The sequence below is a fragment of the Phoxinus phoxinus genome (genome assembly GCF_949152265.1).
Source record: "Phoxinus phoxinus genome assembly, chromosome: 4".
In the NCBI taxonomy this organism is placed as follows: domain Eukaryota; kingdom Metazoa; phylum Chordata; class Actinopteri; order Cypriniformes; family Leuciscidae; genus Phoxinus; species Phoxinus phoxinus.
In genome coordinates this window covers 36843508-36871007 of record NC_136879.1, presented here as the reverse complement: position 1 = coordinate 36871007, position 27500 = coordinate 36843508, and the positions used below count along the sequence as shown (strand labels likewise).

At 37.4% G+C, this 27500-nt stretch overlaps 1 protein-coding gene across 2 annotated transcripts in view; it reads right to left on the bottom strand.

The window, feature by feature from the left end:
• The window catches only part of clstn2b (calsyntenin 2b), a 64373-nt gene that overhangs the window by 30663 nt on the left and 6210 nt on the right, over positions 1 to 27500 (bottom strand). For both annotated transcript variants that reach the window (XM_079609912.1, XM_079609913.1), the window contains exons 2-5: positions 19003 to 19125; positions 10547 to 10742; positions 5600 to 5808; positions 5380 to 5529 (exon numbers count right to left, since the gene is read on the bottom strand). In XM_079609912.1, the coding sequence (XP_079466038.1) occupies positions 5380 to 5529; positions 5600 to 5808; positions 10547 to 10742; positions 19003 to 19125 (678 nt within the window). The remainder of the gene's footprint in view (positions 1 to 5379; positions 5530 to 5599; positions 5809 to 10546; positions 10743 to 19002; positions 19126 to 27500) is intronic.

Here is a 27500-nt window from a genome sequence, read left to right as displayed (position 1 = left end):
TAGGATGGTGAAATCATAACTACGGCGTTTGTTGCTTCGTTCGATAAACACAGCTAATGTCAGAGCAGTGACAAACAAAAAATGTATGTCTTGATTAAGGTAAATCAAATTCATGGGTCAAATTGTAAAGGGGTCATGACATGTTTTTTTTTATTTTATTATTATGTTCCCTTAGGTGCAATTATAGTATTACTATAGTTTTTTTTTTACAAAAAACTTTTAAAATGTAGTGATTTATGACCTTTTCCCACCCTGTTTCTCATCCTCTGATTCAAACAGTCTGTTTTGGGGGTGTTTCCCCTTTAAGAGTTCAGTGTTAACGCCCACTGTTATGATTGGCTAACGTCAGTGCCTATGCATCAATTATTAACGCCCCCAGCCAGGACATTTGCGTATTTAGCGTATTTAAAAAGTAGTTTAAAGTTTTAAATACATTACTTACAGTTTGCGTCGTCGTTGTTGAGCCCAGAATAGTCGGCACGGACTTATCTTTGAGCAACAATTTTCCAGCATCATTTTGGGATTTGTTCTCAAAACAGACATCCTTCAAATGTATAGAACAAACGCTTAAACTAACACTGCCGTGACTGAGACGTCCGCAAATAATAAAGTGCATCCATTTTTCCCTGACGACTGGATCTTTCGCAGCGTATTCAAAGATGTTGTTTGTCCACAGCCAGGAACAGCACATCTGCGTGGCATCGTAATTTCCCTGTACACAGACCCACTCGCTTGTGAGGCGTGAGGCGCGCGGCGCGCGGGCGCGACAACGATACGAACTGAGCGTAGTGCCTTGCGCTTTAAGCGTAGTTGTCTTGTGCTGGAGGCGGTCATATGCAAACGCTGGTACGTCACTTCGTACCGTGACGTCACTTCTTACCATGGATCCAGAACGAGCTGTATTTAGAGCTTGATTAAATAAATTATTCGTTTATAATGGGGAGGACGTCTTAAGCTATGAAACTTGCAGGACGTTTTAATGGTACAAAGACCTCTTATATACCAAAAGATCAAGGCAAATTTGGTTTCTCATGTCATGACCCCTTTAAGAAAAACAAAAGTTATGTACTTATTCACTTTAATTTTAAGTAACTCATTTCAGACATTTACCTTTAAAAAATTGCAAAAACTTGTCTTAATTAAGAAACTTACTTTATTACGTCATATACACCTATATATATATACATAAATTAAAGTGTATATAAAGTAATAAAGTGGCATTTCTGTCATTTTTTGTCCACCAAAGTTTGATCGCAAAGTAAAGTAACAGCACACATATTGATTTGAGGAATCACTCATGTCTCAAATATGACAAGTAAAAAGGTTAATGTGACTGAATAAGGCCCTATGCTTGTTTTTTAATGAAGAAGAATAGTATAATTCAGTTTGAATTCATAATATATTTGAGGTTTGCTACCCAGAGCTCTTGTTGTGTTTGGCGAGATATTCACTATTTTCAGGCTGTATGGTTTTTAATGAATTCTATAGCCAGTGATTATTTAACGTGAAGTTATGGGTGAAAAATTAAAACGGCGGACAGTAATAAATGGATTATGTAAACATGTATTCACATACAGACCACACACATTTTAGCTCACACTTTGAGCTGTTGGGTTAGAGAATATGGAGCTGAAAATGATTGTTTTTATGCATGGAGTGAGCCTAAAGGTAATGATAAAATGCTGTGTGTAGACGGTGCATGTCCACCCCTGCTGAATTATTTACCCTTGCTTATGAGACACAACGGGGAGCTGTTTACTTCTCTTTCTCCTTCATGCTTTTATGGCAGATGTGAAAAAATGGCCTTTACTCAAGTTGTCATCATCCAGTGGGCTGGAAAAAAGAGGCCTGAAGCTTCGACCCGAATGTGAGTGTGTGTCTGTGTGTGTTCAGTGTCTCCGAACACACCTGAGGGACAATCACATCAGAGACGCATCAAAGTGCATTCTGGGAGACACAGTCCAGACCAAAGTTTACTTGGCTTTCTCCATTGGGAATTGATTGGATGGTAAAAAAGGCACTTGAAGTCCAGGAAAAATGTCAGCTGACAAAGAAAGTTGTTGTCAGTGGGGAGAGCAAGTTATTGTATTTTAATGAAAGCCTCAAAGAAACTTTTTTGCCTTTGGAATAACATGCGAAGATAAAAGTTCACAGAAGACCAGGGATGTGTATTAAAACAATGAAATATCTGTCATTATTTACTCACCCTCATGTTGTTCCAACGCAGCATGATATTTTAAAGAACGTTGACTTTCATTAAATAGAAAAAAAACTGTTTTTCACAAAAGAAAGAAAGTCATAATTTGGGAATGACATGAGGGTGAGTAAATAATGAACTATCCCTTTAAGCTTCGGTTCAATGTTGACTTGTAGGTTCTATTTTCATATCCATATTCACAGTTTTGATTAAATTTGAGGTTGTTTTCACACTTTGATTGTTTGAGCTCATAATTTTGTTCTATTTTTACATTGTAGGCTATTACGTGTCTCCAAACCACATTATGTTGATCAGCAAGGTTTACTTTCCAATGTAAGTCCTAGCAATGCTAGGAAACGACTCAGGAGGAGAAGATGCCAAAAGCGATTTCAAACATAATTTTATGCTTTAGCTTTTTTAATTTTACTTCTCAACATGCACAGAATGAAAGGCGGAAAGTGGAAAGACTGTAAGAGAATGCAAGCTGCTTATTGAAGGCAATTTCTGCAGAGACAAGCAGCAATGAGAAATGCATTATACTGTATTAGGTAAAATACTTGATACTGATAGGAGTTGACTTCCGTGAACTAGGTCAGATTGCTTTTATACTAAAGCTTATTGGAGTTTGCATAAACCCTGAATGTATCTGAATGTACCAAATGCAAACATCAACTTGTTTTGCATTAATAATTGCAGCAATAATCAATAAAAATGTCCTTAGAAGAAACAAAATGCACTTGAAATTCAACAAAATTCATATGGTCAATGCTAATAGTGAAACATTAACTGCACCAGGCAAACAGAGTACGTTTTGTGAAATTAGTTTATAAAACGAGCCTAATTTACATAAAAAGTGTTTGCACTGAAAATTATGGCAATTACTAAAAGAGGCCATATTATGCCCTTTTACAAAGTCTTGAATTTGTTTTTGGGCTCTACTAGAATAGCTTTTCATGCTTGAATGTTCAAAAAACACCTTATTTTCCCCACATTCTCCATTGTTGCAGCTCCTCTCTTCCCAGTCTGTCAGTAACGCTCTGTTTAGTTCCTGTCTCTATGAAGCCCCTCCTTCTGAAAAGAACTATGTCCTCTGATTGGTCAGCTGGACTAGTGTGTTGTGATTGGTCAAGCGCTTCAAACTCAACCAGGCCCCGCCCCTTTATTTTGCATACCCTGCATGACCCTGGACCACAAAACCAATCTTATGGGTCAAATGATATTTACTGTATACATAATCTGAAAGCTGAATAAATAAGCTTTCCATTGATGTGATATGATTTGTTAGGATAGGACAATATTTGGCCGAGATACAACTATTTGAAGATCTGGAATCTGAGGGTGCAAAAAAATCAAAATATTGAGAAAATCAATATTTGTCAAGAGTTGTCAATTTTTGTTGGCGATTGTGCTGCATCCACTCACAAAAATACTTTTTTTGACATATCTAAGGAAGGAAATTTACAAAATATCTTCATGGAACATGATCTTTACTTAATATCCTAATGATTTTTGGCATAAAAGAAAAATCTAATTTTTTGACCCATACAATGTATTGTTGGCTATCGCCACACATATAGTGTGTGGACTTGTGACTGGTTTTGTGATCCAGGTTCACATATGCCTTGGGTGGGAATTATTTAAATGAGGAATATTGTGACTTGTTTGATCCCGTAAGAAAACTCAAGACGTTTCAGGGAGTTCGGAAACAGTGACACTGATATAGAGAATAACTCCCGCTGGAGTGTCTTTGTGGTTTGTAACTTTTCAGACCTTTTTTAATCCTCAAACAGAAACACTAAAGAAAGATGAACATGAAAAAAAAAGCATAATTGGTCCTCTTTAAAATTTAAATGCGGTTTACGAGGATGAGGACATATTTGTGCTAAAATAAAGTTTAATTGGATGCATATCCTTGAACATCGACAAAATAAAAAATGGGGAAGAATATTTTCTTCTCATTTAAATGTTGCTTTTTGTCATTTGTTATTTTATTTAGTCTTTCCCCGCTGTCAGCGATCCAGTTGAGCGCTGCTGCGTAAGACACAAAGCACGTCTAGCTGTAGTAAAAAAGATACCAGGAGATTTAAAAGAACCACATAATGCATCGGGCTGGCTATCATATGAAAGTGTGTGTGTGTGTGTTAATTCTGATGTAAGCCTCCTGCTGCAATTGAAAGCATAAAATAAAGCACAAACCTACTGGAAAAAGACGGAGAGAGAGAGAGAGAGAGAGAGAGAGAGAGAGAGAGAGAGAGAGAGAGAGAGAGAGAGAGAGAGAGACGGGAGGGGGTCAACACTATATTGAGTTTAAAAGCAAACAAAAATAGCTTCAAGGGAAAAGAAAGAGACGGACAGAAAGTGACAGGAAATTCAAAGCGTTTGTGTGTGTGTGTGTGTAATTGACTCAGCTGAATCTGGATTGCTGTCATGCACGGATCACAGGAAACGTCTGGATTTACATTCCCAGAACTGTATTTTCTGTGTTTACTCCTCAGTTTTATACAAAATTCAATGGATTAATTGTGCATTTGAGCGTTGAATATGCATCTCATTCCCACATTAACTTAAGTGTGAATGTAATTATTTACATTGATTATGAAGCAAGTAAACATGCACGTACACACTAGTAACTGTATGAAGCATAGTCTTACAAACTCAGGCGCTCTTCTAAACTTTCTCCTTTTTCTAGTAATATGAGTCTCGATGCATTTCAGAGAATTTGGATGACTCATTTCAATGGACCAGTTCAACCAAATGATTCACAGATAGGGTCTGTCTGAGTCACCAACTTCAGTTTATTTAGTTTATTATTAAGCATGCAGTTTCTGAGCACATTTACTGTATATGAAATATAGGTTATATAACAATAGAGTATGACATAATTATCAGTGTTGTTATTTTAAAATGTGTTTGATAATTGAAATAAAGCTGAAATCAAATCAAATATGAATATTATTTAACTTAATAAGCAGATTTTAACTCGGCAACTTACTGAAATAAAATAAGTTGAAGTACTAAAATTAGTCTGTACAAAAAAAAAGTGAATTAGTTTACATCTGATAACTTGTAAGTATGACTTTGTTCCCAGATGGACCACTGCAACCCGATTTCCAGAAAAAGCCATATTTCAGCCATTGTCATGTGCAAAATGCACCTGAGACCAAAACATATTGAAATCTTACCCTGCCATCCAGGCTTGCAGACGGGTTTCACATGAATGTGTACGACAGCGTCCAGCGCCGCTCTCTTCTGACCGCAGTCGAACGCGGTCACGCGGATTTTATAATGTGACTTTTGATCAAAGCTCAGACTCTCTGTGTTCCTGATGTTACCTGCACACAAACACACACATTTAAATACAGAAGACAGCAAAGTGAATGCATGTGTGTGTGTGCTGCTAACCGTTGCGGTCTATGGCGAAGGCCGTGTCGTGAGAGGTGATCTGGTAGTTGCAGATCTGGCTGTACTGTGGAGAACAGTCCTGGTCTGACGCCTGAACCTGCAGGATACTGTCAAACACTTTCCCCTCCGTCACCGAGCCGTGATACTCCAGCTGACCGAACACTGGGGCAAACTCGTTCACATCTCCCACTTGCACATGCACCGCAGCCCTGAGAGAGAGAAAGAGGCTTTTATTTTGATTCGCATTGTCTAGGATGCATCATGTTTAGGGATGCGCCATATATCGGTCACCATATCGGTATCGATGAATGTACCGTTAAGAAAATTTGGCTGATATGTTAAAGCCGATAAATAATGGAATATTTCCTTCAACTGAGTCACTTCAGATGCGCACTGTTCATCATGATGGTTTTGAATTGCTTGAAATGAAATGGGAATCACTTCAAAAATGTTAAGCGCAAGTCTGTCATATAGTCTACATAAAGTTATAATGAGAACATCATTATAATTGTGTGATTGGGACATGGCTTTTAATGGTGTGACTTTTGTTATTGTTATAAGGCTCTCAAAAATTATAAAAAAATTTGGATTTAGATTTATCGGCCGATATATCAGTTATCGGCTTTCACATATAAAGAATTATCGGTCAACGGTATCGGCCAAAGTTTTCATATCGTGCATCCATATGCATGTCCTCAATTATGTTTCATTTAAGCATCAATTTCTGTCTCAGATGTTTCCATTAAATGTTGGATTCTATTGCAGTATTTATTATTGTTAAATTGGCTTATTTTTGGTCATACTTTTGATTAGGGTCTAATTCTCACTATTAACTACGACTTTTGCCAAAAACTCCTAATACTGCTAATTAATGATGTGCTGTTCCTGGCTGTGGACAAACAACATCTTTGAATACGCTGCAGAAAGATCCAGTCGTCAGGGAAAAATGGATGCACTTTATTTTTTGCGGACGTCTCAGTCACGGCAGTGTTAATTTAAGCGTTTGTTCTGTACATTTGAAGGATGTCTGTTTTGAGAACAAATCCCAAAATGATGCTGGCTTTGCAGGAAAACTGTTGCTCAAAGATAAGTCCGTGCCGACTATTCTGGGCTCAACAACGACGACGCAAACTGTAAGTAATGTATTTAAAACTTGAAACTACTTTTTAAATACGCTGAATCCACAAATGTTCTGGCTAAGGGCGTTAATAATTGATGCATAGGCACTGACGTTAGCCAATCATAACAGTGGGCGTTAACACTGAACTCTTAAAGGGGAAACACCCCCAAAACAGACTGTTTGAATCAGAGGATGAGAAACAGGGTGGGAAAAGGTCATAAATCACTACATTTTAAAAGTTTTTTGTAAAAAAAACTATAGTAATACTATAATTGCACCTAAGGGAACATAATAATAAAATAAAAAATAAAAAAACATGTCATGACCCCTTTAAAAAGTGTTACCGTTTTATAAATAAATAAATAAATAAGTATATATATATCATCCGTCCACATCCAGTTTTTTTTATGTGAATAAAAAATGTTCCATAACATAGGTGGATGGAAACATGGCTATTAACAAGAATGTAAAAAAAACATTTGTTTTTCAGGACATGTGTCTTCTGTAGAGCATATTTCACCTATTTCTCTAAATTCTCTAAAATTTCCTTTTCTACAGGTTTTTATAAACCCATTAAAATTGTGACTATGTCAGGGTGTGTTTATCAGGAATGGAGCATTTTCATTTGTGATTTTACTGGAACGTAGCATGATGGTGCGCCACAGATTTGACGGCTGAGTTAAATGTGTATTTGTAGGGGGCCTGAGATGAAAAACAGCAACTGCAGTGCTTTTTAATAACAGTTTTCAGGTTGACAGTCACAATCCCTCAAGAAGTATTAAATCCCAAATACTCCAAATGGTCTCTCAAAGACTGCTGCTTTAGAAATAATACTAATCTGACTTTAAAGAAAAATGATTTTTGATTTTTCTTTTTAGTAGACAGTCTACTAATAATTGAATGACTTCTAGATGACATTTAGTTGCAAAGTTACTTATAGTTAGTATGTCTAAAGTGGACTATCGAAATAAAGTGTAAATGACACAATGAGTGAAATAGTTCTCCTATCTTTGTGATACTTGTGTTTGTAATTATATGAATTTATGAGGACTGATTTGCGTCCGGATCTGAACTAATTATTGCGCTCCGCTTTAGACGAGACACACGTCTTTTCTCAAGAGAAAACTCTCCAAAAGCTCCATTCGTTCTCCATCACTGTCCAGGAGACACAGTGAGATCTCATATTTCTCAGATTTCACTCTCCTGCAGGTCATTATAAAGCCTTTGAAAAGTCTTCGGGGAGAGAAAGATATTTTAAAAAAGAAAAAAAAAGTGCCTCAGGGTATCCTCACGGCCAGTTCTGACACACTTTTGCAAGCTGAAAATACCAAAATAACAAGCTTACATCATTCATGTCAAAGACAGCGTAAAAAGTGAGCAATACTTTGCAAAGGGCAACAGCTTCTGACAAATGACAGGATTATAAACACCCCTGATAATCTGTTATAATGTTAAAAACCAGAACATACGCACACACACATTAATGCATTAGGGATAAAATCTATAGTAAAGCAGTGTGATTTTGCAGGTTTACTGCCCTTTAGAGTCTAATATCTCACTTTAATCCTTTATCCGTGCGTGTGTGTGTGTGTGTGTGTGTGTGTGTGTGTGTAGTATCGGAGATCAGAGCTGTCAGAGCCGGATAGAGTAATCCTGTCCGGATTAAAGAGATACAGAGTAATGAGGAAGGTCCCTCTCTCTCTCTCTCTCTACTTTTCTTTTCTCCACGGTTTCCCCTTTTATCATAAACCTTATTTTTCTCTGGCTGATTCGCAAATGTCTTTAGAAGTGTTATTTTGTTTCAAAGGACTCGGGTTTAGCTCACTGCATTAGCTCGATTAGAGCATCTTTGGGTATCTGCAGGTAAATGTAGCCTCGGCTCTGTGTTTGTTTGCAGCTTCCAGGTCTGCAGGTAAACAGGTTCATTAACATGAGCTCTTAAAAGCTTTTAATGCCTCAAGGTCAGTCACCTGAGGATTACAGCCAGTACGAAGATGAAAAACTTGATTTTTGAGCTGGTCAGTTCAGTATCCAGTACAGTTAAAAAAAACTATATGTAGAGTATAGAGATGCACAGGTGTATCAGCCGATTTTTTATACATTTAAAACCACCGGCATATTGGCTATAGCATGAAAAAGGCATATGACATACATATAAATAGCTTATTAATAAACTGTGTGAAGGCACTGAGTTGTTGTTTTTGTGTGTGCTTATTTTGCTTATATGTGACCAAGGATCACAAAACCAGTCACAATGGTCACTTTTTTGAAATTGAGATTTATACATCATCTGAAAGTTGAATAAATAAGCTTTCCATTGATGTATAGAAACATTGAGAAAAGTAGTCCATTTATGTTCCCGATTTTGCTGCATCCACTCACAAAATTACAAATTGTATATATTTACGGTTGGAAATTGACAAAATATATTCATGGAAATTGATCTTTACTTAATATTCTAATGATAAATCGATAATTTTGACCCATACTATGTATTTTTTGCCATTGCCACAAATATACCCGTGCAACATGTGACTTGTGTTTTGTGATCCAGGGTCACATATAAAATTAAATGGATCAAATCCATGTTCAAATGATTTGATGATGCAGCAGTAAACTAGTAAACCGGGAAAAAAAAATGTGTTTTTGAACTTTGACATTTTAAAACATGATCAGAACAGTACCGTAATCTATTTTAATGACAAAAGTTCAAGTGACAAATATTGTTGGATTTTTGGATAGCACATTAAAAATAAACGCTGGATGGAAGCACCAAGATGCACATACATTAAAAAAAATGTGCATTAAAAAAAACGTATGTGCTTAATTGAAGCAGATCGTTTTTTTTATATCTGATAAAAAGACGCATAAACTACGATGGAAACACATTTACCAAATAAATCCCTTGATGTGCAACAAAAAAATGGATGTGATTGTGCACAGAATCTCAGATGTTGGCTTGATCATTCTGGAGAATGATTCGGTTTAATTCTCTCCCAGAAGCGTCTCGCATGATTGCGTTCCCAAACACCAGCATCCGAACGCCAGATAGCATGACAGCGTTTATTGTGTTTCTTCTGCGCTCTGAGACACACGTCATTTATGATGGAGAAAAAAAGAGCCACGGTTTCTTCCCTGATTGCAGCAACTTCCATTTTATTACAGATATTATGTGCCAATTTCTGTCCTCTTGAACACATGAGATGGAAACTTTATGCTCAAAAGTTTTATGCGATGTTCCAAATTTCCGCACAAGTTAAATTTGCAACTTTGGATGGAAACAATAGATGCCCGATTACTAGATTAAATGTGTATTTAAATATGTAATGGCTGTGGCCAATATAAGGGGTTAAACATTAATAATAATCAGAAATGTTTCTTGAGCAGCAAATCATCATATTAGACTGATTTCTGAAGGATCATGTGACACTAAAGACTGGAGTAATGATGCTGAAAATTCAGCTTTGACATTACAAATATATAAATATATTAACATAGAAAACAGATCTTTTAAATTATAATCATATTTATTCACAACATTACTGTTTTTACTGTATTGTTGAATAAATGCAGCCTCTGTGAGCCAAACCCACACTTTTGAATGGCTGTGTATAAATATATATTTAAAAAGTTTCAACTACCCATTAGCAGGTACAGGGAAAAAATAAAAATCTTCAAAAGTAGAAACTGTGAGTAACAGAGAGAGAGGTGAGTCAAGCACCGATGAATCATTCGAGAAATAGTTCACAGTGTTCCTTTCAAAAAAACGTTCTCTCACAAATATGAATCACACTGGAGAACATGCATTTATTGAAACACACACTGACTTGTGTGATCTCTTCTCCCCGCGTCCCTCCGGCCCCGTGCCGCAGTCACGAGCTTGAATGATGAAGGTGAAGTCTCGGTGGCTCTCGCAGTCGACCGGCCCTCGTGCCCGCAGCTGGCCCTCTCCGGACGTGCTGTTCAGGACCACGGCCACGAACGGAGCGCCGGGACCCTGGACCTGGAAGCCACAGATTTCACCTACACACGGACACAAGACGACAGATTAGGACTTTCATTTCATCAGCCTCTCGGTCTGTAATCTCGTCTGGATTGTTGCTCTTTTTAATCCCACAAATGCGTTCCAGTGACAGCTTTAGAGAAGATCTAAAGGGGGCAAATTCTTAACTTTGGCAGATTTGTATTGTTTTTCTACCCTTAAAATGTCAGTGTAGTAAGTAAGCAATGACCTGATTTCATGTTCATCAACATATTTGTTGATCCTGGAACAACTTTCCAATCAGATTTGATGGACAAGTTTACAGTTTCTGTCAAGTTTAGGCTTACAGTCAGGGTTTGGTGCTTCTACATCAGTGTAATTCACCTGTCATTTCCCCTTGATTTTAGGGATCATTTGTGGGTAGGGTTAGGTTTAGGGATATGAATATGAATATGATTATGAATAGGACTTCATTTTTGGACAGGAATGTTGTTCCAGGATCAACAAAATGTTGACACATGAACCTGATTAACCAGGATGTTTAAGTCTCTTCTGCTCACAGAGGCTGTGTTTATTTGATGAAAATACAGTAAAAACAGTAATATTGTGAACTATTATAGTTTTTTTTTATTGTACCAAAAGTGGTACTTGGGACTCACTCAGTGTAACCATTTACTCATATTCCTAATCTTTAGACCACGTCTGCAAAACTACAAGCACATAATGTGCTTTAAACTCAGTTTGCTATTGTAAAACAAACTTTTTGCAAAACTGTAAGCAGCTTTCTACATTAGACAAATCACTTAAAACTAACAGCTCTTCGGTTTCATTTGGGAAACACTGGTATTTAAATGCCACAATAATTTACTGATGACCTACACCCAATGATCATGTGTGAAAACACTTATACATAAACATCAGTGTTTTGAGAAAGAATAAATTATTTGTAATTATATACCGGTACACACACACACACACACACACACACACACACACACACACACACACACACACACACACACACACACACACACACACACACACACACACACACACACACACACACACACACACACACACACACACACACATATATATATATATATATATATACGGTGAGCAGAAGCGATTTATTAAACATTAAGCAAGTCCACTTATAATGTTAGTCAAGCTGATATCATCACTGAGTCCTCATGGTGATGTCATTTGACTTTGGCTAGAAAGAAACCACCTACAATACCCTAGCAACACCTTAGCAACCCCCGAAAGACCATAGAAAATGGACATCAAGATGCTCACAGCCACCCACAACACCCTAGAATTGGTGTGTAGAGTTTTACACCCTGACAGAGTTTTACGTGTGTGTGTGTGTGTGTGTGTGTGTGTGTGTGTGTGTGTGTGTGTGTGTGTGTGTGTGTGTGTGTGTGTGTGTGTGTGTGTGTGTGTGTGTGTGTGTGTGTGTGTGTGTGTGTGTGTGTGTGTGTGTGTTCTAAACAATGCTGCTGTCGGACACCGATAAGAGTATTCTCCATCTCTCCTCTCTTTCATCTTCAGAATAATCCCACATTCACCACGTATACAAAACAACAGAGAGAGAAAGTGCGAGTGAGATGCGGCAAAAAGCAGCAATCCCTTTGTTGAATAATATTTCTAAATCTTTCACTGGCCATCTTTGTGCATGTGCGAGTACAAAAGACTAAAAATGAATAATAGTGCATTCACGCATGTTAAAAAATTGCTTTCAGAATGTGTGGGTATTTTGTGTGTTACTTCAGCTTCATTTTTATCAAAATGTAGTGATGCACTGCTAAGAGGGCATACTCTTGCATTTAGCCTGCACTATTTTTTTAATTGTTGGTCTACATGTTTTAAAATTTTGTTTAATTCTGTTTTGTTCCATCTTGATGTTTTTAATGCATGTGTGAACGACCCTTTCTGTGACAAAGTGCTTATGCTTCTCTATTGTGTGAGTTGCTTTGGATAAAAGCATCTGCTAAATGCAGAAATGTAAATGTAAGTGAGGGATGTTTTCACAAAATCCAATCATAAGCTGTCAGAGGAGATGCATTAATACTAATCATAAACAGCAGTCTGTCTCGGCTGACCACTTGTGATTGTATCACCTGAGATGAATGTTAAGCATACGAGTCGTTTATTGCTAATTATTGCAAAAAATAAACCCAGGTAGGGTGACTTGACCAGTCTTGTATCATGCTAAGGGGGTTTATTTTGCAATAAAGAAGGGAGACTGGACATTATCTTTCCAAATAAATAAATAAATGGACTTGAAATATTGATTTGAGTTGAAATTATTTTATCATGAGAGAAGAAAGGGACCGTGGAGGGATATGAGAGATGAATGAAGTTTTTCAGAGAGCCGTTCACACACAGACCTATAGAGGATACAGCTGGTGTGTAGTTTGGATGTAAACAGACCCCTTGATATTCCATATATCTGTGATATATATTCATGCTCTGCCAGGGTTGAATATGCTCTGATTATACACATAAATATGGATATAGAGATGACCATGACAGCGTTGGTTATATATAGAGGAATGAAAAATCCGTATGGAGCACATGAATTGAAGGTAGGACCACTAAAAGGACACACACACACGCGCGCACACACACACACACACACAGTATATGTGTGTGTGTGTGTGATTGACATGCTCTCCAGTATTTCCAATAAGCTGTCAGCTGAACACAAAGCTCAAAGAGAGAGAAACCCCTTGAACAAAAGAATTCGAGCTCATATCTCTTCCTCCAGTCTTCCTCAGACAATCTGTTTCTTCTCTCACTTTTTCTATTCTACCAATGAATTTCCACCCGGATATTCTTCATTCTCAGTGTCTCTCATTACCTGCGCTTCTTTTCAAAACTTTGCGGTCAGTACTTTTTTTTTCTTTCTTTTTTTCAGAAAGAAATGTATATATTTTTCAGCAATGACGCGTTCAATTACAGTTTTTTCCAACTGCTTACACAATCTTTTCATGTCACACGATTTTTTAAACCTCTCACACAAAGTGCGAAACTACACACCAAATCTCCAAAAGCTATTTCTACGACTTTGACTCAGTTTTCAATTGCATAAAACACTTTATTCAAAACTCTACACACAAGTCTCTACCTAACACACAAAAATCTAACAGGAAGTGACTTGCTTTCCTTTTCCAAACACAGCCAATCAAAATACTACACTTATTCTACTTCATAAATACTTCACTAACCAATCATTGCTTTATTGTATATAGGCCTATAAATAGGTCAAAGGTTAGATTCCCTGTTTTGAACAATGGATGCCAACAATGGACAGAGACGCCCCACACACAATTGTGTTCTTTACTGTATTCTAAAGAATATACTTTTGGTTTACATGTTTATGGTTTCGTTGTATGCTACTGTATAAATATGATAAATATGTTCTGTGTCTACATTGCATTGGTGTTTACAGTGTACTTGTTCCCCCTCTCAGCAGATTACTGTCACTGTAGAACATTGTATTGAAATGTAGATATAAGCCTATGAAAGACCAAAGAGCTTTAGATTTAGAACAACAGTGTTTACATGGTATATCCAAAAATGTACTATTATGAAAGAAGTGTTTGCCATTTCATGGAAATGCTTCATTCTGACGTGTGTTTATGGCATTTTGAATGCAATGTTACATTTTGAAGGAGATGTGAGGCATTTTGCATTTTGTGTGTGCAGTTTTGTGAATTGTGTGTAGAGTTTTGAAAAAAAAAGGATTTAAGCAGTTGGAAAAAACTGTAATCAAGAAATAAATGCTGTTCTTTCGATCTTTCTATTAATCAAGAAATCCTGAAAAAAGTAACACGGTTTATTGAAAATATGAAGCAGCACAACTGTTTTCAACATTGATAATGATAAAATATTTATTGAGAGGCAAATCATCATATTATACTGATTTCTGAAGGATCATGTGACAATGGAAAACTGGAGTAATGATGCTGAAAATTCAGCTTTTGATCACAGGAATAAATGACATTTTCAAAAATATTAAAATAGAGAAGTTATTTTAATATTTCACAATATTACTATTTTTAGTGAACACTGTAGATGTCTTTTATAGCTTATTTGTAACACTTTTTACTGTACTTTAGCTGTTTGTCCTTATTTTGCCTGTCACAAAAACACCCCATTGTGGCCACCCGCTGGCAAACGTGTATTTATAATCAGCAATGGCATTTATTACTCTCATTTGCCACTTAACACATGTTAATTTCAGACCCTTGTGTTTTAAGGCAGTTAAGTGGTATTTCAGAGGGAATACATAACTTATCTAGTCAGAATAAAGCTGGATCTATCCTCCATTATAACCATAACAGACTGTACCTTTGTCCATCACAAATGTCTTTTAGTATTTACTCTGTTAAAGTTCTTCAAAGTGTTTAAGATTCAAACATATCAAAGCATTGCTTAGCAACTACATGATGAATCTTGCATTTCATCTAGCATTCACTGCAACCTTTGACTTCAAGAACCTGTGGCTATTTCCATCCACGCAGCTCTGCATGAATCCGTTACAACGCTGTGTTCAGATCACTGGAGCTTTACGCCCATCAATGATTCAGAATGTGGTTTTGTAACCTGTAAACAATTACCCTCTTAACAAACTCACTCTTGTTTCAGCGTAAATTACACCCTCTAACTTAATTACACTTCAGCGTTGGTTGCTAGAGAACCATTAATCAAACTTCATATTTAATTGGATTGTATTGGTACATTACCATTGAAGACATGTTAAGCGTCAACTAAAAACCTAATTCAATCAGTCGTGTGGTTTTGCATGCATGGATAATATGTTCATGGTTCAGTTAAAAATGCTGTAAACTTTACAACTTTAAACTTTGAAGTTTAAGTAGACAGGAGTAGACAGGAGATAGATTAACTACTTGAAGTTTAAAGTTGTAAAGTTTACTGCATTTTGAATTAAACCATGGAAATATTATCCATGCATGCAAAAGCACACGACTGATTGAATTAGGTTTTTAGTTGACACTTAACATGTCTTCAATATAATGTTACAGGTAATGTAACATCTATATAATACAATATGTAAGGGTTAATGCCCGACGAGGTGTCCATTGTCAGGTTTTAACCCGCTTATACCATGGTCACTTGCCAAATAACACATTTTTAAAACATTAGTTTATATTTTAATTCGTTTTACAATCGAAATCTAAAGTTACAAGTTACAAACAATAACTTGGTTTCCTTGGTTACGCCTGACAGTTTATTTAGGTGTCCTCTATCACTTTTTAACGGACACCCTGCAGCCAATCAGAATCGAGTATTCACCCAGACCATGGTATAAAATAATATAATTTGATTATAAATAAAAAGATACAATTTATATACTTACAAATATATGAATAATTATAATATTAAATTATACTATTCATAAATATATAATCAACATTTTTTATTGATAAATATTATAAATATACATGATGAACGTTGCCCTGTATGAACGTATGTATAATTTTCTTCCACACCTGCCAAATATTTTTTTATATTTAAATGTGATAATAAAAATATATTGTATAAATATATTATAAAAAAATATTTTTCCCCTGTAACAAAATTATTATTTTGCTATTTTTGGTGGCTTAATCTGAGGAGTATTAAACTCTTTCTGTCTATTTTTATCAGACTATAACCTAGAAGCTTTCTGCTATCTCTTCTTTTCTTCCTCCCCTTTCCGTCTTTCTCAAGAGAACGTGTTGTGTACACTAGTGCATTAATTTCCTTGTCAGAATACATTCAGCGATGTATGAGAAAAGGTCACATGTGGCAGTAAATCACATGAAAGGAACAGGTGCCGACATGTCAGGCATTTTAAGACAACGTAAACAAGCATCAGAGCTTCAATATCGGTTCTGCTCTGCCTCCACTGATGCATATGTCACTTCATTGGAGAACATGCATGTTTTTTTTTATTATTATTATTATTATTTTGGAGTCCCAAAGCAAACCCAATGCAAGATCATTTTTACCCATGCCAAGAGCGCTCATGATGCTTTCACAGAACTACAGTGAAGCCCAGTGTCTGGACGGGATGTTCTCAGAGACAAAATTGATCTTTGCGTCATTAAAATCAATAGTACATGTATCTTTTAACATTTCAGTCAGGCTGTGGGGGTCGCATGTCTAGCAAATAGTATGCACACAGTGTTGGGTGATATTTTACACCTATTTTCTCCAAGCACCAAGAGTGATATTTAATGTATAGATTATTTGTACATATATAAAGGTCATGGTTGCATTTTAATTAAATTTGAAGGGAAAGTGTGCATATATGTAAATCACAAGAAATGGAAGAAATTTGTGCGTGTGTGAGGTCCTGTTAAACCCTACGCTATGGAGAGCATGTCCCCACAAAGATAGTAGTAATATCAGTCAATTATTAGCTTGAGGGGACATTTTTTGGCACGCATGAGAAAATAGCTTATAAATCATACCAAATGTTTTTTTTGTTTTTTTTTTGGAAAATGTAAAAATACAGAAAGTTTTCTGTGATGTGTAAGGGGATATAATATACAGTTTGTACAGTATAATAATCATCACGCCTATAGAAAGTCCCCATAAAACATGTAAACTCAACGTGTGTGTGTGTGTGTGTGTGTGTGTGTGTGTGTGTGTGTGTGTGTGTGTGTGTGTGTGTGTGTGTGTGTGTGTGTGTGTGTGTGTGTGTGTGTGTGTGTATGTGTGTGTGCTTGCATGTGTGTATCAGTGATCTCACTGTCTTTCTAAGGGGTCCGGTCTCTTTCACCAGCAGATGTCTGAACAGAATTCTGCCAGTAAAACCTCCACTAACACTCCCAAAAGAACTCATTTATTTAGGAGGAATAAGAAAGTGAAGAGACTGTTCAATTTGATAGTATTTTACTGAGAGAAAATGAAATCCGCCAGTGGCATTAAATAATCAGAGAAGGAAAAAACGAAAGAATAAGAGCTGGAGGTAAAAAGAAAGATTCTCTTTTTGAGCTATGCTAATTGTTATTTTAAAATTAATTCCATCTGAATCTTATTAAAATGCTTTCTGATGCTTTAGAATTCATAGTTTATATTGATTCCAGTGTGAAACTCCAGGGTTGTGCAGCATTCAGAACTGAAATGAGATGACTTTTAAATTGAACTGAGGAAGCAAACAGGATGCAGAATTGCACAGATAGATAGATAGATAGATAGATAGATAGATAGATAGATAGATAGATAGATAGATAGATAGATAGATAGATAGATAGATAGATAGATAGATAGATAGATAGATAGATAGATAGATAGATAGAATCTAGATAGAATCTAGATAGAATCTAGATAGATAGATATAATCTAGATAGATAGATAGATAGATAGATAGAATCTAGATAGATAGATAGATAGATAGATAGATATAATCTAGATAGATAGATAGATAGATAGATAGATAGATAGATAGATAGATAGATATATAGATAGTTATAATCTAGATAGATAGATAGATAGAATCTAGATAGATAGATAGATAGATAGATAGATAGATAGATAGATAGATAGATAGATAGATAGATAGATAGATAGATAGATAGATAGATAGATAGATAGATAGATAGATAGATAGATAGATGATGAGGACACAATGTCCTCAAAAAGATAGTAATACCAGTCATTTTTTACCTTGTGGGAACATTTGTTTGATCCCCACGTGGAAAACAGCTTATAAATCATACTAAGTGTTGTTTTTTGAAAATGTTTTGTGTGATGGGCAGGTTTAGGGGTAGGAGTAGTGTGGGGGATATAATATACAGTTTGTACAGTATAAAAATCATATATATGGAAAGTGTGTGTGTGTGTGTGTGTGTGTATGTGTGTGTGTGTGTGTGTGTGTGTGTGTGTGTGTGTGTGTGTGTGTGTGTGTGTGTGTGTGTGTGTGTGTGTGTGTGTGTGTGTGTGTGTGTGTGTGTGTGTGTGTGTGTGTGTGTGTGTGTGTGTGTGTGTGTGTATGTGTGTGTGTGCGTGCGTGTGTGTGTGTGTCCTCAGGCAGTGACTCAGTGTAAGTGTATCAGAGAAGTACAGTTTGGTTGGAGTATCTGATACACTGGCAAGGCGATCTGGCAACCTGTGGGGATCTGGAAAAGCATAATGCATCTAATAATCAGAAAGAACAGATGGAACACACACACACACACACACACACACACACACAACTGAGACGGCCTCAGGAAAGATGTGTGTGCAGCGCTGTACTACAAACCCAGTAGCCTATAAAGCTCTCATTTCTTGCCTTCTTACCTGCATATGGAACTGGTGCATCTTTGTCCAGAGCCACTAAAGGAGGATCCAGCAGAACCACATCTGTGTTTTCTGTGATGATGCCATGGTATGATGTTTCGATCCACGGCTTGTGCTTATTCACTAAGAGAAGAAAGAGAGAGAAAGAAATGAGCTTTGATTTACGTCCAAAAAGAAACCATCGTGAATGTTTTGAAATAGAAACTTCTGCACATCTAAACCTGGTACTTTTCACAAAGGCCTTTCTCAAGAATTAATATTGACATGAATTAACTCAATTGTATGCATTTTTTTTTCCAGCTGATGAGCGATAAAAACACTGACAGCCAATTAGAATCCATCCTGCTTTTAAAGGAGAACTCTCGCCAAATTGCAACCTACCTGCTATTTTTGTTAATCTACCCGAGTCAAACATTCATGTAAAAGCATAATTAGAATGGAAACACCACTTTTAAGATTGACCATATTTTGTTTTTGAATGGGAGTGCACTTCTATGGTAGCATTTAAAATCGCTATTTTTAAAACACTAAGGCGGCTCGACACAACATAAAACTGTGCTTGAAGTATCACCAGGGGCTCTACACATGAACTCCAGCATTGACAACATTGTTTGTGTACACAAAGTTTACTAAAAAGAAAGGTTTTGTACGACTTACTTTATCAGTTAGTGTTTCCGGTGGCTGGAATTTTGTCAGTCAAAAGTAGTCGATCTCCGAATGCAACGTAATGAACTGACTCCATATGAGGAAATGTCATGAACTTGTAATTCCAATGAAAAGCATGATAACTTAGACACTTAGCTCATGGTGATTTTATATGGAAACAAGATTTAGGAGCTTTCCATCTTTACTCTCCTCATGTTACATTGCATTTGGAGATCGACTACTTTTGACTGACAAAATTCCAGCCACCTGAAACACTAACTGATAAAGTGAGTTGTACAAAAACCTTTCTTTTTAGTAAACTTTGTGTACACAATGTAGTCAGGTTCATGTGTAGAGCCCCTGGTGATACTTCAGTTTTATGTTGTGTTGAGCTGCCTTAGTGTTTTAAAAATAATGATTTTGATGCTATCATATAAGTGCCCATAGCACTCCTATTGGCGTTTTCATTCTAATTATGTTTTTACACGAAAGTTTGACTCGGGTAGATTAACAAAAAGAGCCTAGGTTCAATTTTAAGAGTTACCCTTAGTGGTTGAGTATGATTTCTCTTTTCTAACTTTAGTGTTAAACAACATCTGCAAAGTCACAACACTCAAAGTTCAAAGCAAAGGAAGATATTTTCTTTTAAAGAAAAGGACAAACGGCTGGTAGGGACTACACGACATTCCTCCCGGGTTAGTGACATCAGCAAGCCTAAAATTTACATAAACCCCGGGAACACGCAGTCCATGTTGAGAAGACGAAGAGTTGTTGTATAAGAGTACATTTGTGAGTCAGCTCAAACTTTAGCATCCATCTTTTCACATGCAATAGAAAGTCACTGTGTGTGCATCTCACAACAGTTCCTATACGAGCGATTTATAGATTATCATGACAGAATATCCTAATTGAAGATAGTTAACTCCACATCAGCAACATAAGTTCATCAACTAACCATTCAGAGACGTCCTGTTGCATTCTACATGTTGTCCCTTCTTCTTGAGTCTCTCCATCTTTGTCTGACTCCATTTTAACGTTAAAGCTACACTGTGTGATTTTTACCCCCATCTAGCGGTGAAAAGGTATATGACCATCCAGTGAATATTAGTTTCTGTTCCTCTCAATTCCGATTTCGTTTTAACTCCTACGGTGGCCAATGTAGTCCAAGATTAACATGGCTTCCAGTTCGACCTCGTCCATGAGTATTCGTTCAAGTGATGAGGTTACTTTAGAAAACTATTATAATTTGCGGTAATTTAATTTGTCAGTTAACATATAGGTTATGACATCTATGTAAAATGAATAATAGTTTTATGTTTTCGTTATTTTTTTACCATTTCATTGCTAACATCAGCTATCAGTCCCAGACAAATGCAAGCTAATCTTAGTAAAGTAACTTTTATCAGTGCTATCGTTATTCTGTATATTGTACGACATCACTAGCGTAAGGCAAAGTTTACATTGTAGGCTATATCATTTTCTCCGTGAGCAGAGATCAGTTGATGTGACGGAGGTGCGAGGGAGAGGGAGAGGGAGAGGGAGAGGGAGAGGGAGAGGGAGAGGGAGAGGGAGAGGGAGAGGGAGAGGGAGAGGGAGAGGTATGTAGAGGGAAAGGAAAAAATAAAAACAGGGCCGGTGCCAGTGAATTGCGGAGACGCGAAAGGCGAAGCTTGAATTAACGGGTATGTCCCTCTTTGGCTAATGTACTTTCAAGATGGAGGGGCAACATGGCGACCGACATTCGAACCCCTCACCCGTATGTATTTTCAATGGCATATTATACACTCACGAGAATACTTTATTACTTGAACGAAGTAAATATACATTAATGAGCACATATATTTTTGAAAGAACTAAGTGTTTTTACTAAGAATAAACTAAAAAAGTTACAGTGTAGCTTTAAAGGCAGAACAGTTTCTGTCATGTTAGTGTGTCTGCGTGAGGTAATCGCAGCTGCTAACACATGCAATCTCTTGAAACCCCGCCCTCTGCAGCAGGCACAAAATGGTGTGTTTTTGCAAACCCTCAAAAATTGACAACTTTAACATGCTATATACAAATATCTGTGGGGTATATTGTGCTAAAACTTCACACACACACTCAGACATCAGATATTTATTTTTACATCTTGTGAAAAGGGCATTTTACCACCCCTTTAAGAGCTAGAGCATTTAAAGTGGCAGACGACAAAACTGCAGTGTGCTTATCGTGCACTGGTGTGGACGCTAATATAGTTATACATAGTTATCTTTATAATTATCGTTCTTGTTGTGAACGAGACCGGTTGCTGTAAGCATCACACCACAATGTTAACAGTGCAGGCTTGCTTCTTCTCCAGCAGATATGACATCATCCTGTCTAAGAAGGGGTTAAAACTTTATGGATTTAGAAATTTCATGTTCAATGTACATGCATATGAGATAAAGAAACACTATAATTGAGGCAGAACCCATATATTGAAGTCTGAAGTTTAATATTAAATCAGTGTATTTTACAACCATCCATTTAAAAATGCGCCGACGGCTTACAGCAGCCATTCCTTTTTTATGTTGTACGATGAATTATGTGGGTTAATTTAAAAAATGTATAATGCAATATGAGATATAAAAACATATTTTAATCAATTTTGATCTTTAAGACCACATACAAACTATGTTGTTTGATTTCTATTCAGAGGCACTGACTGAATACGGACAGAAACAGGGCAAATGAAAATATACAATCATTTGTAATTAATTTACGGTCTCTTGTGAATTACTCTTTGAAAAGGTCAACCCACATGTGCACCTGATATTCTCTCACCTTCTTCTCCATCCACAATTTTTCATCTTAAGAAATAAAGCATGCTCTCTGAAGGTCAGGGCCATATCATTTACTTGTTTTATGTCCCAGAGAGACCAACTAAAGCCGAGGGAAGCACAGGAGAGAGAGAGGTAAAGAATGGAGGACAGAAAGAAAGATGAGGCAAATGGGGAGTGTGAGATTGAACGGAGTCAAGTCAAGTCACCTTTATTTATATTGCGCTTTTTACAATACAGATCGTTTCAAAGCAGCTTTACAGTGATTTAACAGGAAAATAATGCAACAAAGTTTGTTTCTGCTGTACTGCAGATCTAGAAGAAAATAGTGTCAAGCTTAAGTATGTTCAGTTATGGTTCATTTCTGTTGTGAAAAAGTTATGAATTTAGTTAATTGTTGTGTCAATGCAGGCAGATCAATAATATTGTTGAATATTAGGCCGAAATGTCCCCAACTAAGCAATCCAGAAGCCAAAGGCAACATTGACAAAGAACCAAAACTCCATCAGGTGACAGAATGGAGAAAAAAAACCTTGGGAGAAACCAGGCCAAATCACTAAAAATCGACATCTTTTTGAAAGAAATGGAAAATAAGTAGGACTTTCATTGACTGTTGATAGCATTTCAGCCCCTACATCCTGCAAGACTAATAACTTTGCCACTAGTAATGCACTAACTCAACACACAGTAATAGATTCTCAGTCTGATTTCTCTCTTTCTCACACACACAACAGAGGAAATGAAGTGTTAATCTATCTCAAAGCTGTTTTAATCCGCTGGCAGCTGTTATGGGTTTTCCTACATCCCGAGAGTCCAATCTCCCACCCAAATGCTCTCGTTTTCTCTCATTTTTCATCTCTTGTCACAAATGACATTGTATTTGGGTATTTCTAGCAGGAACTTAGTTTTAATATGACAAAAGCAACAAAACAAGGTAAAAAAAAAAAAAATCCTATCGATCTTCTATGTGTTTCTTGGATGAATCAGTGTTTCTAATGAATCTACGCCAACAGTTTAAGATGGTAAGGTTTTTGAATGTTTTTAAAAGAAGTCTCTTCTGCTCACCAAGGCTGCAAATATTTAATCCGAAACACAGCAAAAACTAGCCTAGAAATCTAGACGCAACCTAGCGGCAGCAAATGTTATTTTGCAGCCAGGGTGGTCTAACAACTCTCCGTTGGCTTGCGAGCTGGAAAAACCAAACTCTAGTCAGGCCAATCACATCGTGTAGTATAGAGTCGGCGGGCAGGCTTAACATAATGACGACAGAGTTGCAACGGTTCCCTACTACTTGAAAACAAAGAATGGCTGCTGTTGCTGGCGAACAGCTGTCTTTCGAATCGGCTTTGGCCGCAACTCTGGAGGACTTGGAGTTAAGCTTTTCTTTGAGGAAAGAACAAAAAAAACGTTTGTTGAAAAAAACTTACTGACCCCAACGTTTTAAACAGAAGCGCAGGAAGATGAGAGACACTGAGAATGAAGAATATCCTGATGGAAATGCATATAGGTAGAAAAAGTGAGACAAGAAACAGATTGTATATATATTGTATATATATAAATAATTTGACGTTTACTTCAGTTATATTGTTTGTGTTGATTATTATATCTGTTATATAATTAGCAATTGAACTGAATATTTTGGGCCCTGTTGTTAACTTTTAACATGAAGCATTAACATTAACAAGAAAGCCTGCACTTACACTCTAAAAAATGCTGGGTTGTTTTAACCCAATTTTGGGTCAAATATGGTCAAACCCAAATGTTGGGTTAAAAATGTAATTATAAAATGTAACCCAACATTTGGGTTTGACCATATTTGACCCAAAATTGGGTTAAAACAACCCAGCATTTTCTACAGAAAGAATTCTAGAATTTAATTAGGAAATCTGTATTGACACCCAGTCCTAAAAAAAAAAAAAAAAATAGGACGGACCTTGGTATAGATAATATAGCCATTTGTTCACTGTGGAAATTTGCTTCAGTGTCTTATTTTTGCAACATAAGGGTTTGCTTTATGAGATATGGCATTAACAGCATATTTCTGGCTGAAGGTTTTCTCAGCTTGAGACCTGCTAGCATTAGTGCTAGTTAGCGAGTCTCGTGGCTTCAATCCCAACCGCAGCGCTCATGATAATCACCATTTTCCCAAGCAACAGTGCAGTTGGCATTGAAGGAGTGCGACTGCTCCCCTGCAGCTTGAGCCTGTAACACAGCGGTGCTGTGGGATCAGCGCCAGAATGGCTCCTTTACAGTCTTGGCCCTGTTTACACTTGGGATTAAGATGCATTTTGATCAATCGGATCACAAGTGGACGGCGCTAAATACAGGTGTAAACGGGGTCTAAAACGATTTGAGCTTGTCCACTTTCCACCACTTCCAGAGGTAGTCGAAAACACATTCAACCAGATAGGGGATTATCACGCTGATACGTAGTACTTCCGCATTCAGTGATCTTTGTGCACTGCCACTTCCGGTGAATCACTCATCACTCTGGCGAACCCATGATGGACGACCCTAAGTTTATTTATACTGCATCCCCACCTCTGCATTATATATTTATACAAACATACGTGCTACCTTGTTTTATTTTAAAGTTTGGCCCTTCATCCCGGCGAACCGCTTTACTCCACTTCTTCCTTAGACTCAGTTCAGTCGGGAATCCATGGAAACATAAATAAGGTTGGTGTTGTTTGTTTGATTGACAAAGTGGAACAGAGCAGTGACATCTAGCCTTCGTTTCAGCCATTGTTGAACTGCACCGGAAGTGGACATGCACAAAGTTGAAAAATCCCGCCCATGAAACCCGGAAGCGTGATAATCCCATATTGCTCGACGCTCATGTGGTCGACTGTGTTCGACAGACACAAAAGTCCACCAACTCTCCATCTACTGACCTATGAGTAACATTGATCGCAAGTGTGCTAGCCAGACGGGATTTTAACTTTGTCGACTGAAGACCCAAGTTTGGTCTGAAGACGAAAAACATACCAAACACAATGTTCTGTCACCTGGGAGGGTTGTTTGGAGGACTAGGAGATGGCAGAGGAAACTGATAGTTCCTCTGAGCATGAAGGACCTGACTCAGGCTCAGGTTGAGTTACCCCTACTCCTCTCTATGGATGTCAATACCACCACAAATGCCGTCTAAAGCACTTGTGCCAAGTATTGACAAGGCCTTTTCTTCCTCTGCTGTGAGACTCATTGGGCCCACCACCTGTTTTATTAAATGTTGTCCTCTGCGGTGCCCTTTTTCTTTTAGCAAGGCTGGCAAAGTCCTGCCACTTCTTCTTGACCTCCTTCCCTGATCTTTTAATGCCCCAAGATGCAGTCAGTTTTCTAGCAATATCCTCCAGATTTTTTGTTTGTTTAATTGTATGACTGCCCTAAAACCTGCTGGGAAAAATAAAAGGTTTGTAGCTCCACCTCCTCTAAAATTACATTAATCTCCTCTTTTTAGAAACTAATTATTTTCTTTGTTTTTGTTTTTGTTTCAGCCATTTTGCTGGTGTCTCCACCCGTAGGTTTGTGCTTTTATAGATTATTGGCCTCGTAGAAAATGCACATCAGGTGAAAACAATTAGGCTAAACATTTCCAAATACAAGCGTGTGCTACAATTACGAGCCATTCTACAAGGTGACATTTCAGCGCTTGACAAACGGACAGCGACCCTTAAGTTGCACTTAAAGCACAGCTGCGTGCGATTCTGCTAAGTGTGTTTTTTGTGAAAGCCACGTGAAATGAACACGAACGTTCGTAAAGTCGCTCGTAAGTGCTAAGATCCATCGTTATCTGGAAACGCAGCCCTGAGGGTTTCCAGGTCTGCACTGAAAGTCTAGTTTTTCTAATTTCTCTTATTTTTCAAGATTATGCCGTCTTCCTTTGGATTTCAGGGTCAGTGCCATCCAAAATCACTGTCTCTCTGATCACATAATGTGAAGGCGTCTGATTAAATGACTCTAAACTCTCAGATGGATGCATTAGGCTGCACTAATGGATTAACATGAACTCTATTCTGCAAAGATTACTGGAGATGAGTACCCTGGAAATCCAAAGTTCTCGCGAGAGCACAGTCTGAATTTGCTCAGCGAGTTCACTCTGGTGTCGAGTAATAATGCTCATTAAATATGCCCCTCTATCTGAGCTGCACCAATCACGTCGGGTTATCTCGGGCCAGAGGCGAGATGACATCAGTCATTACTAAACAATGCAAGATGGCTATGGATGAACACCAGTTCACACCATGCTTTGGGCGTTACCCTGAAAGATTTAGACTTGCCTTTTTCTCTAAAAGAGGAACAGAAGACGGCGCTCGAATCGTTCCTTTGCAAGAAGGAAGTTTTTGCTGTTTTCCCGACCGGATACGGCAAAAGTATAATCTACCAGTTAGCTCCGCTCAAGTTCGAACCCGAAGATAGACACGAGAGGCAGGGAACAGAGTAGACGTGATAAATTTGAAGTTGCAAAAGAAAGAACGCCGTGGACCAGGAGGGGAATTAACAGACTGCAATAGCCTGGACTTAAGTTGGACCCAACTTTTCAAATGTAATCAACATTTTCTTAAGTACTAGATGTGTTGGGCTATTTAACATGACATTTTAATAATATTATGCTGAAATTAACGAAATTACTCGAAAAAAGATTCGTTCATTTTGCTGAACGAGATTCAAAGATCCGAGTCAGTAAAATGATCCGAACTTCCCACTACTACTCTGCTGGTAGCTAAGTGTATGAGGCTTAGAGATGCGTCACCCCGTGTATTGTTGTGATTGGTCGTAGTGTTAGCCAATTGCGTGCAGTAAGATGTTCAAATGCACGCTTGGTGCCGCCCCTCGAGCTGGACGATTTTCATTAATCGACACCAGACCATTAATCTTTCAGATTTAGGTCTGGATTTCCAGGCTAGGAGATGAGAGGATCAGAGATGAGACCCGATAGAATTCAGCAGACACACACACACACGAACACACACACACATACACACACACACACACACACACACACACACACACACACACACACACACACACACACACACACACACACACACACACACA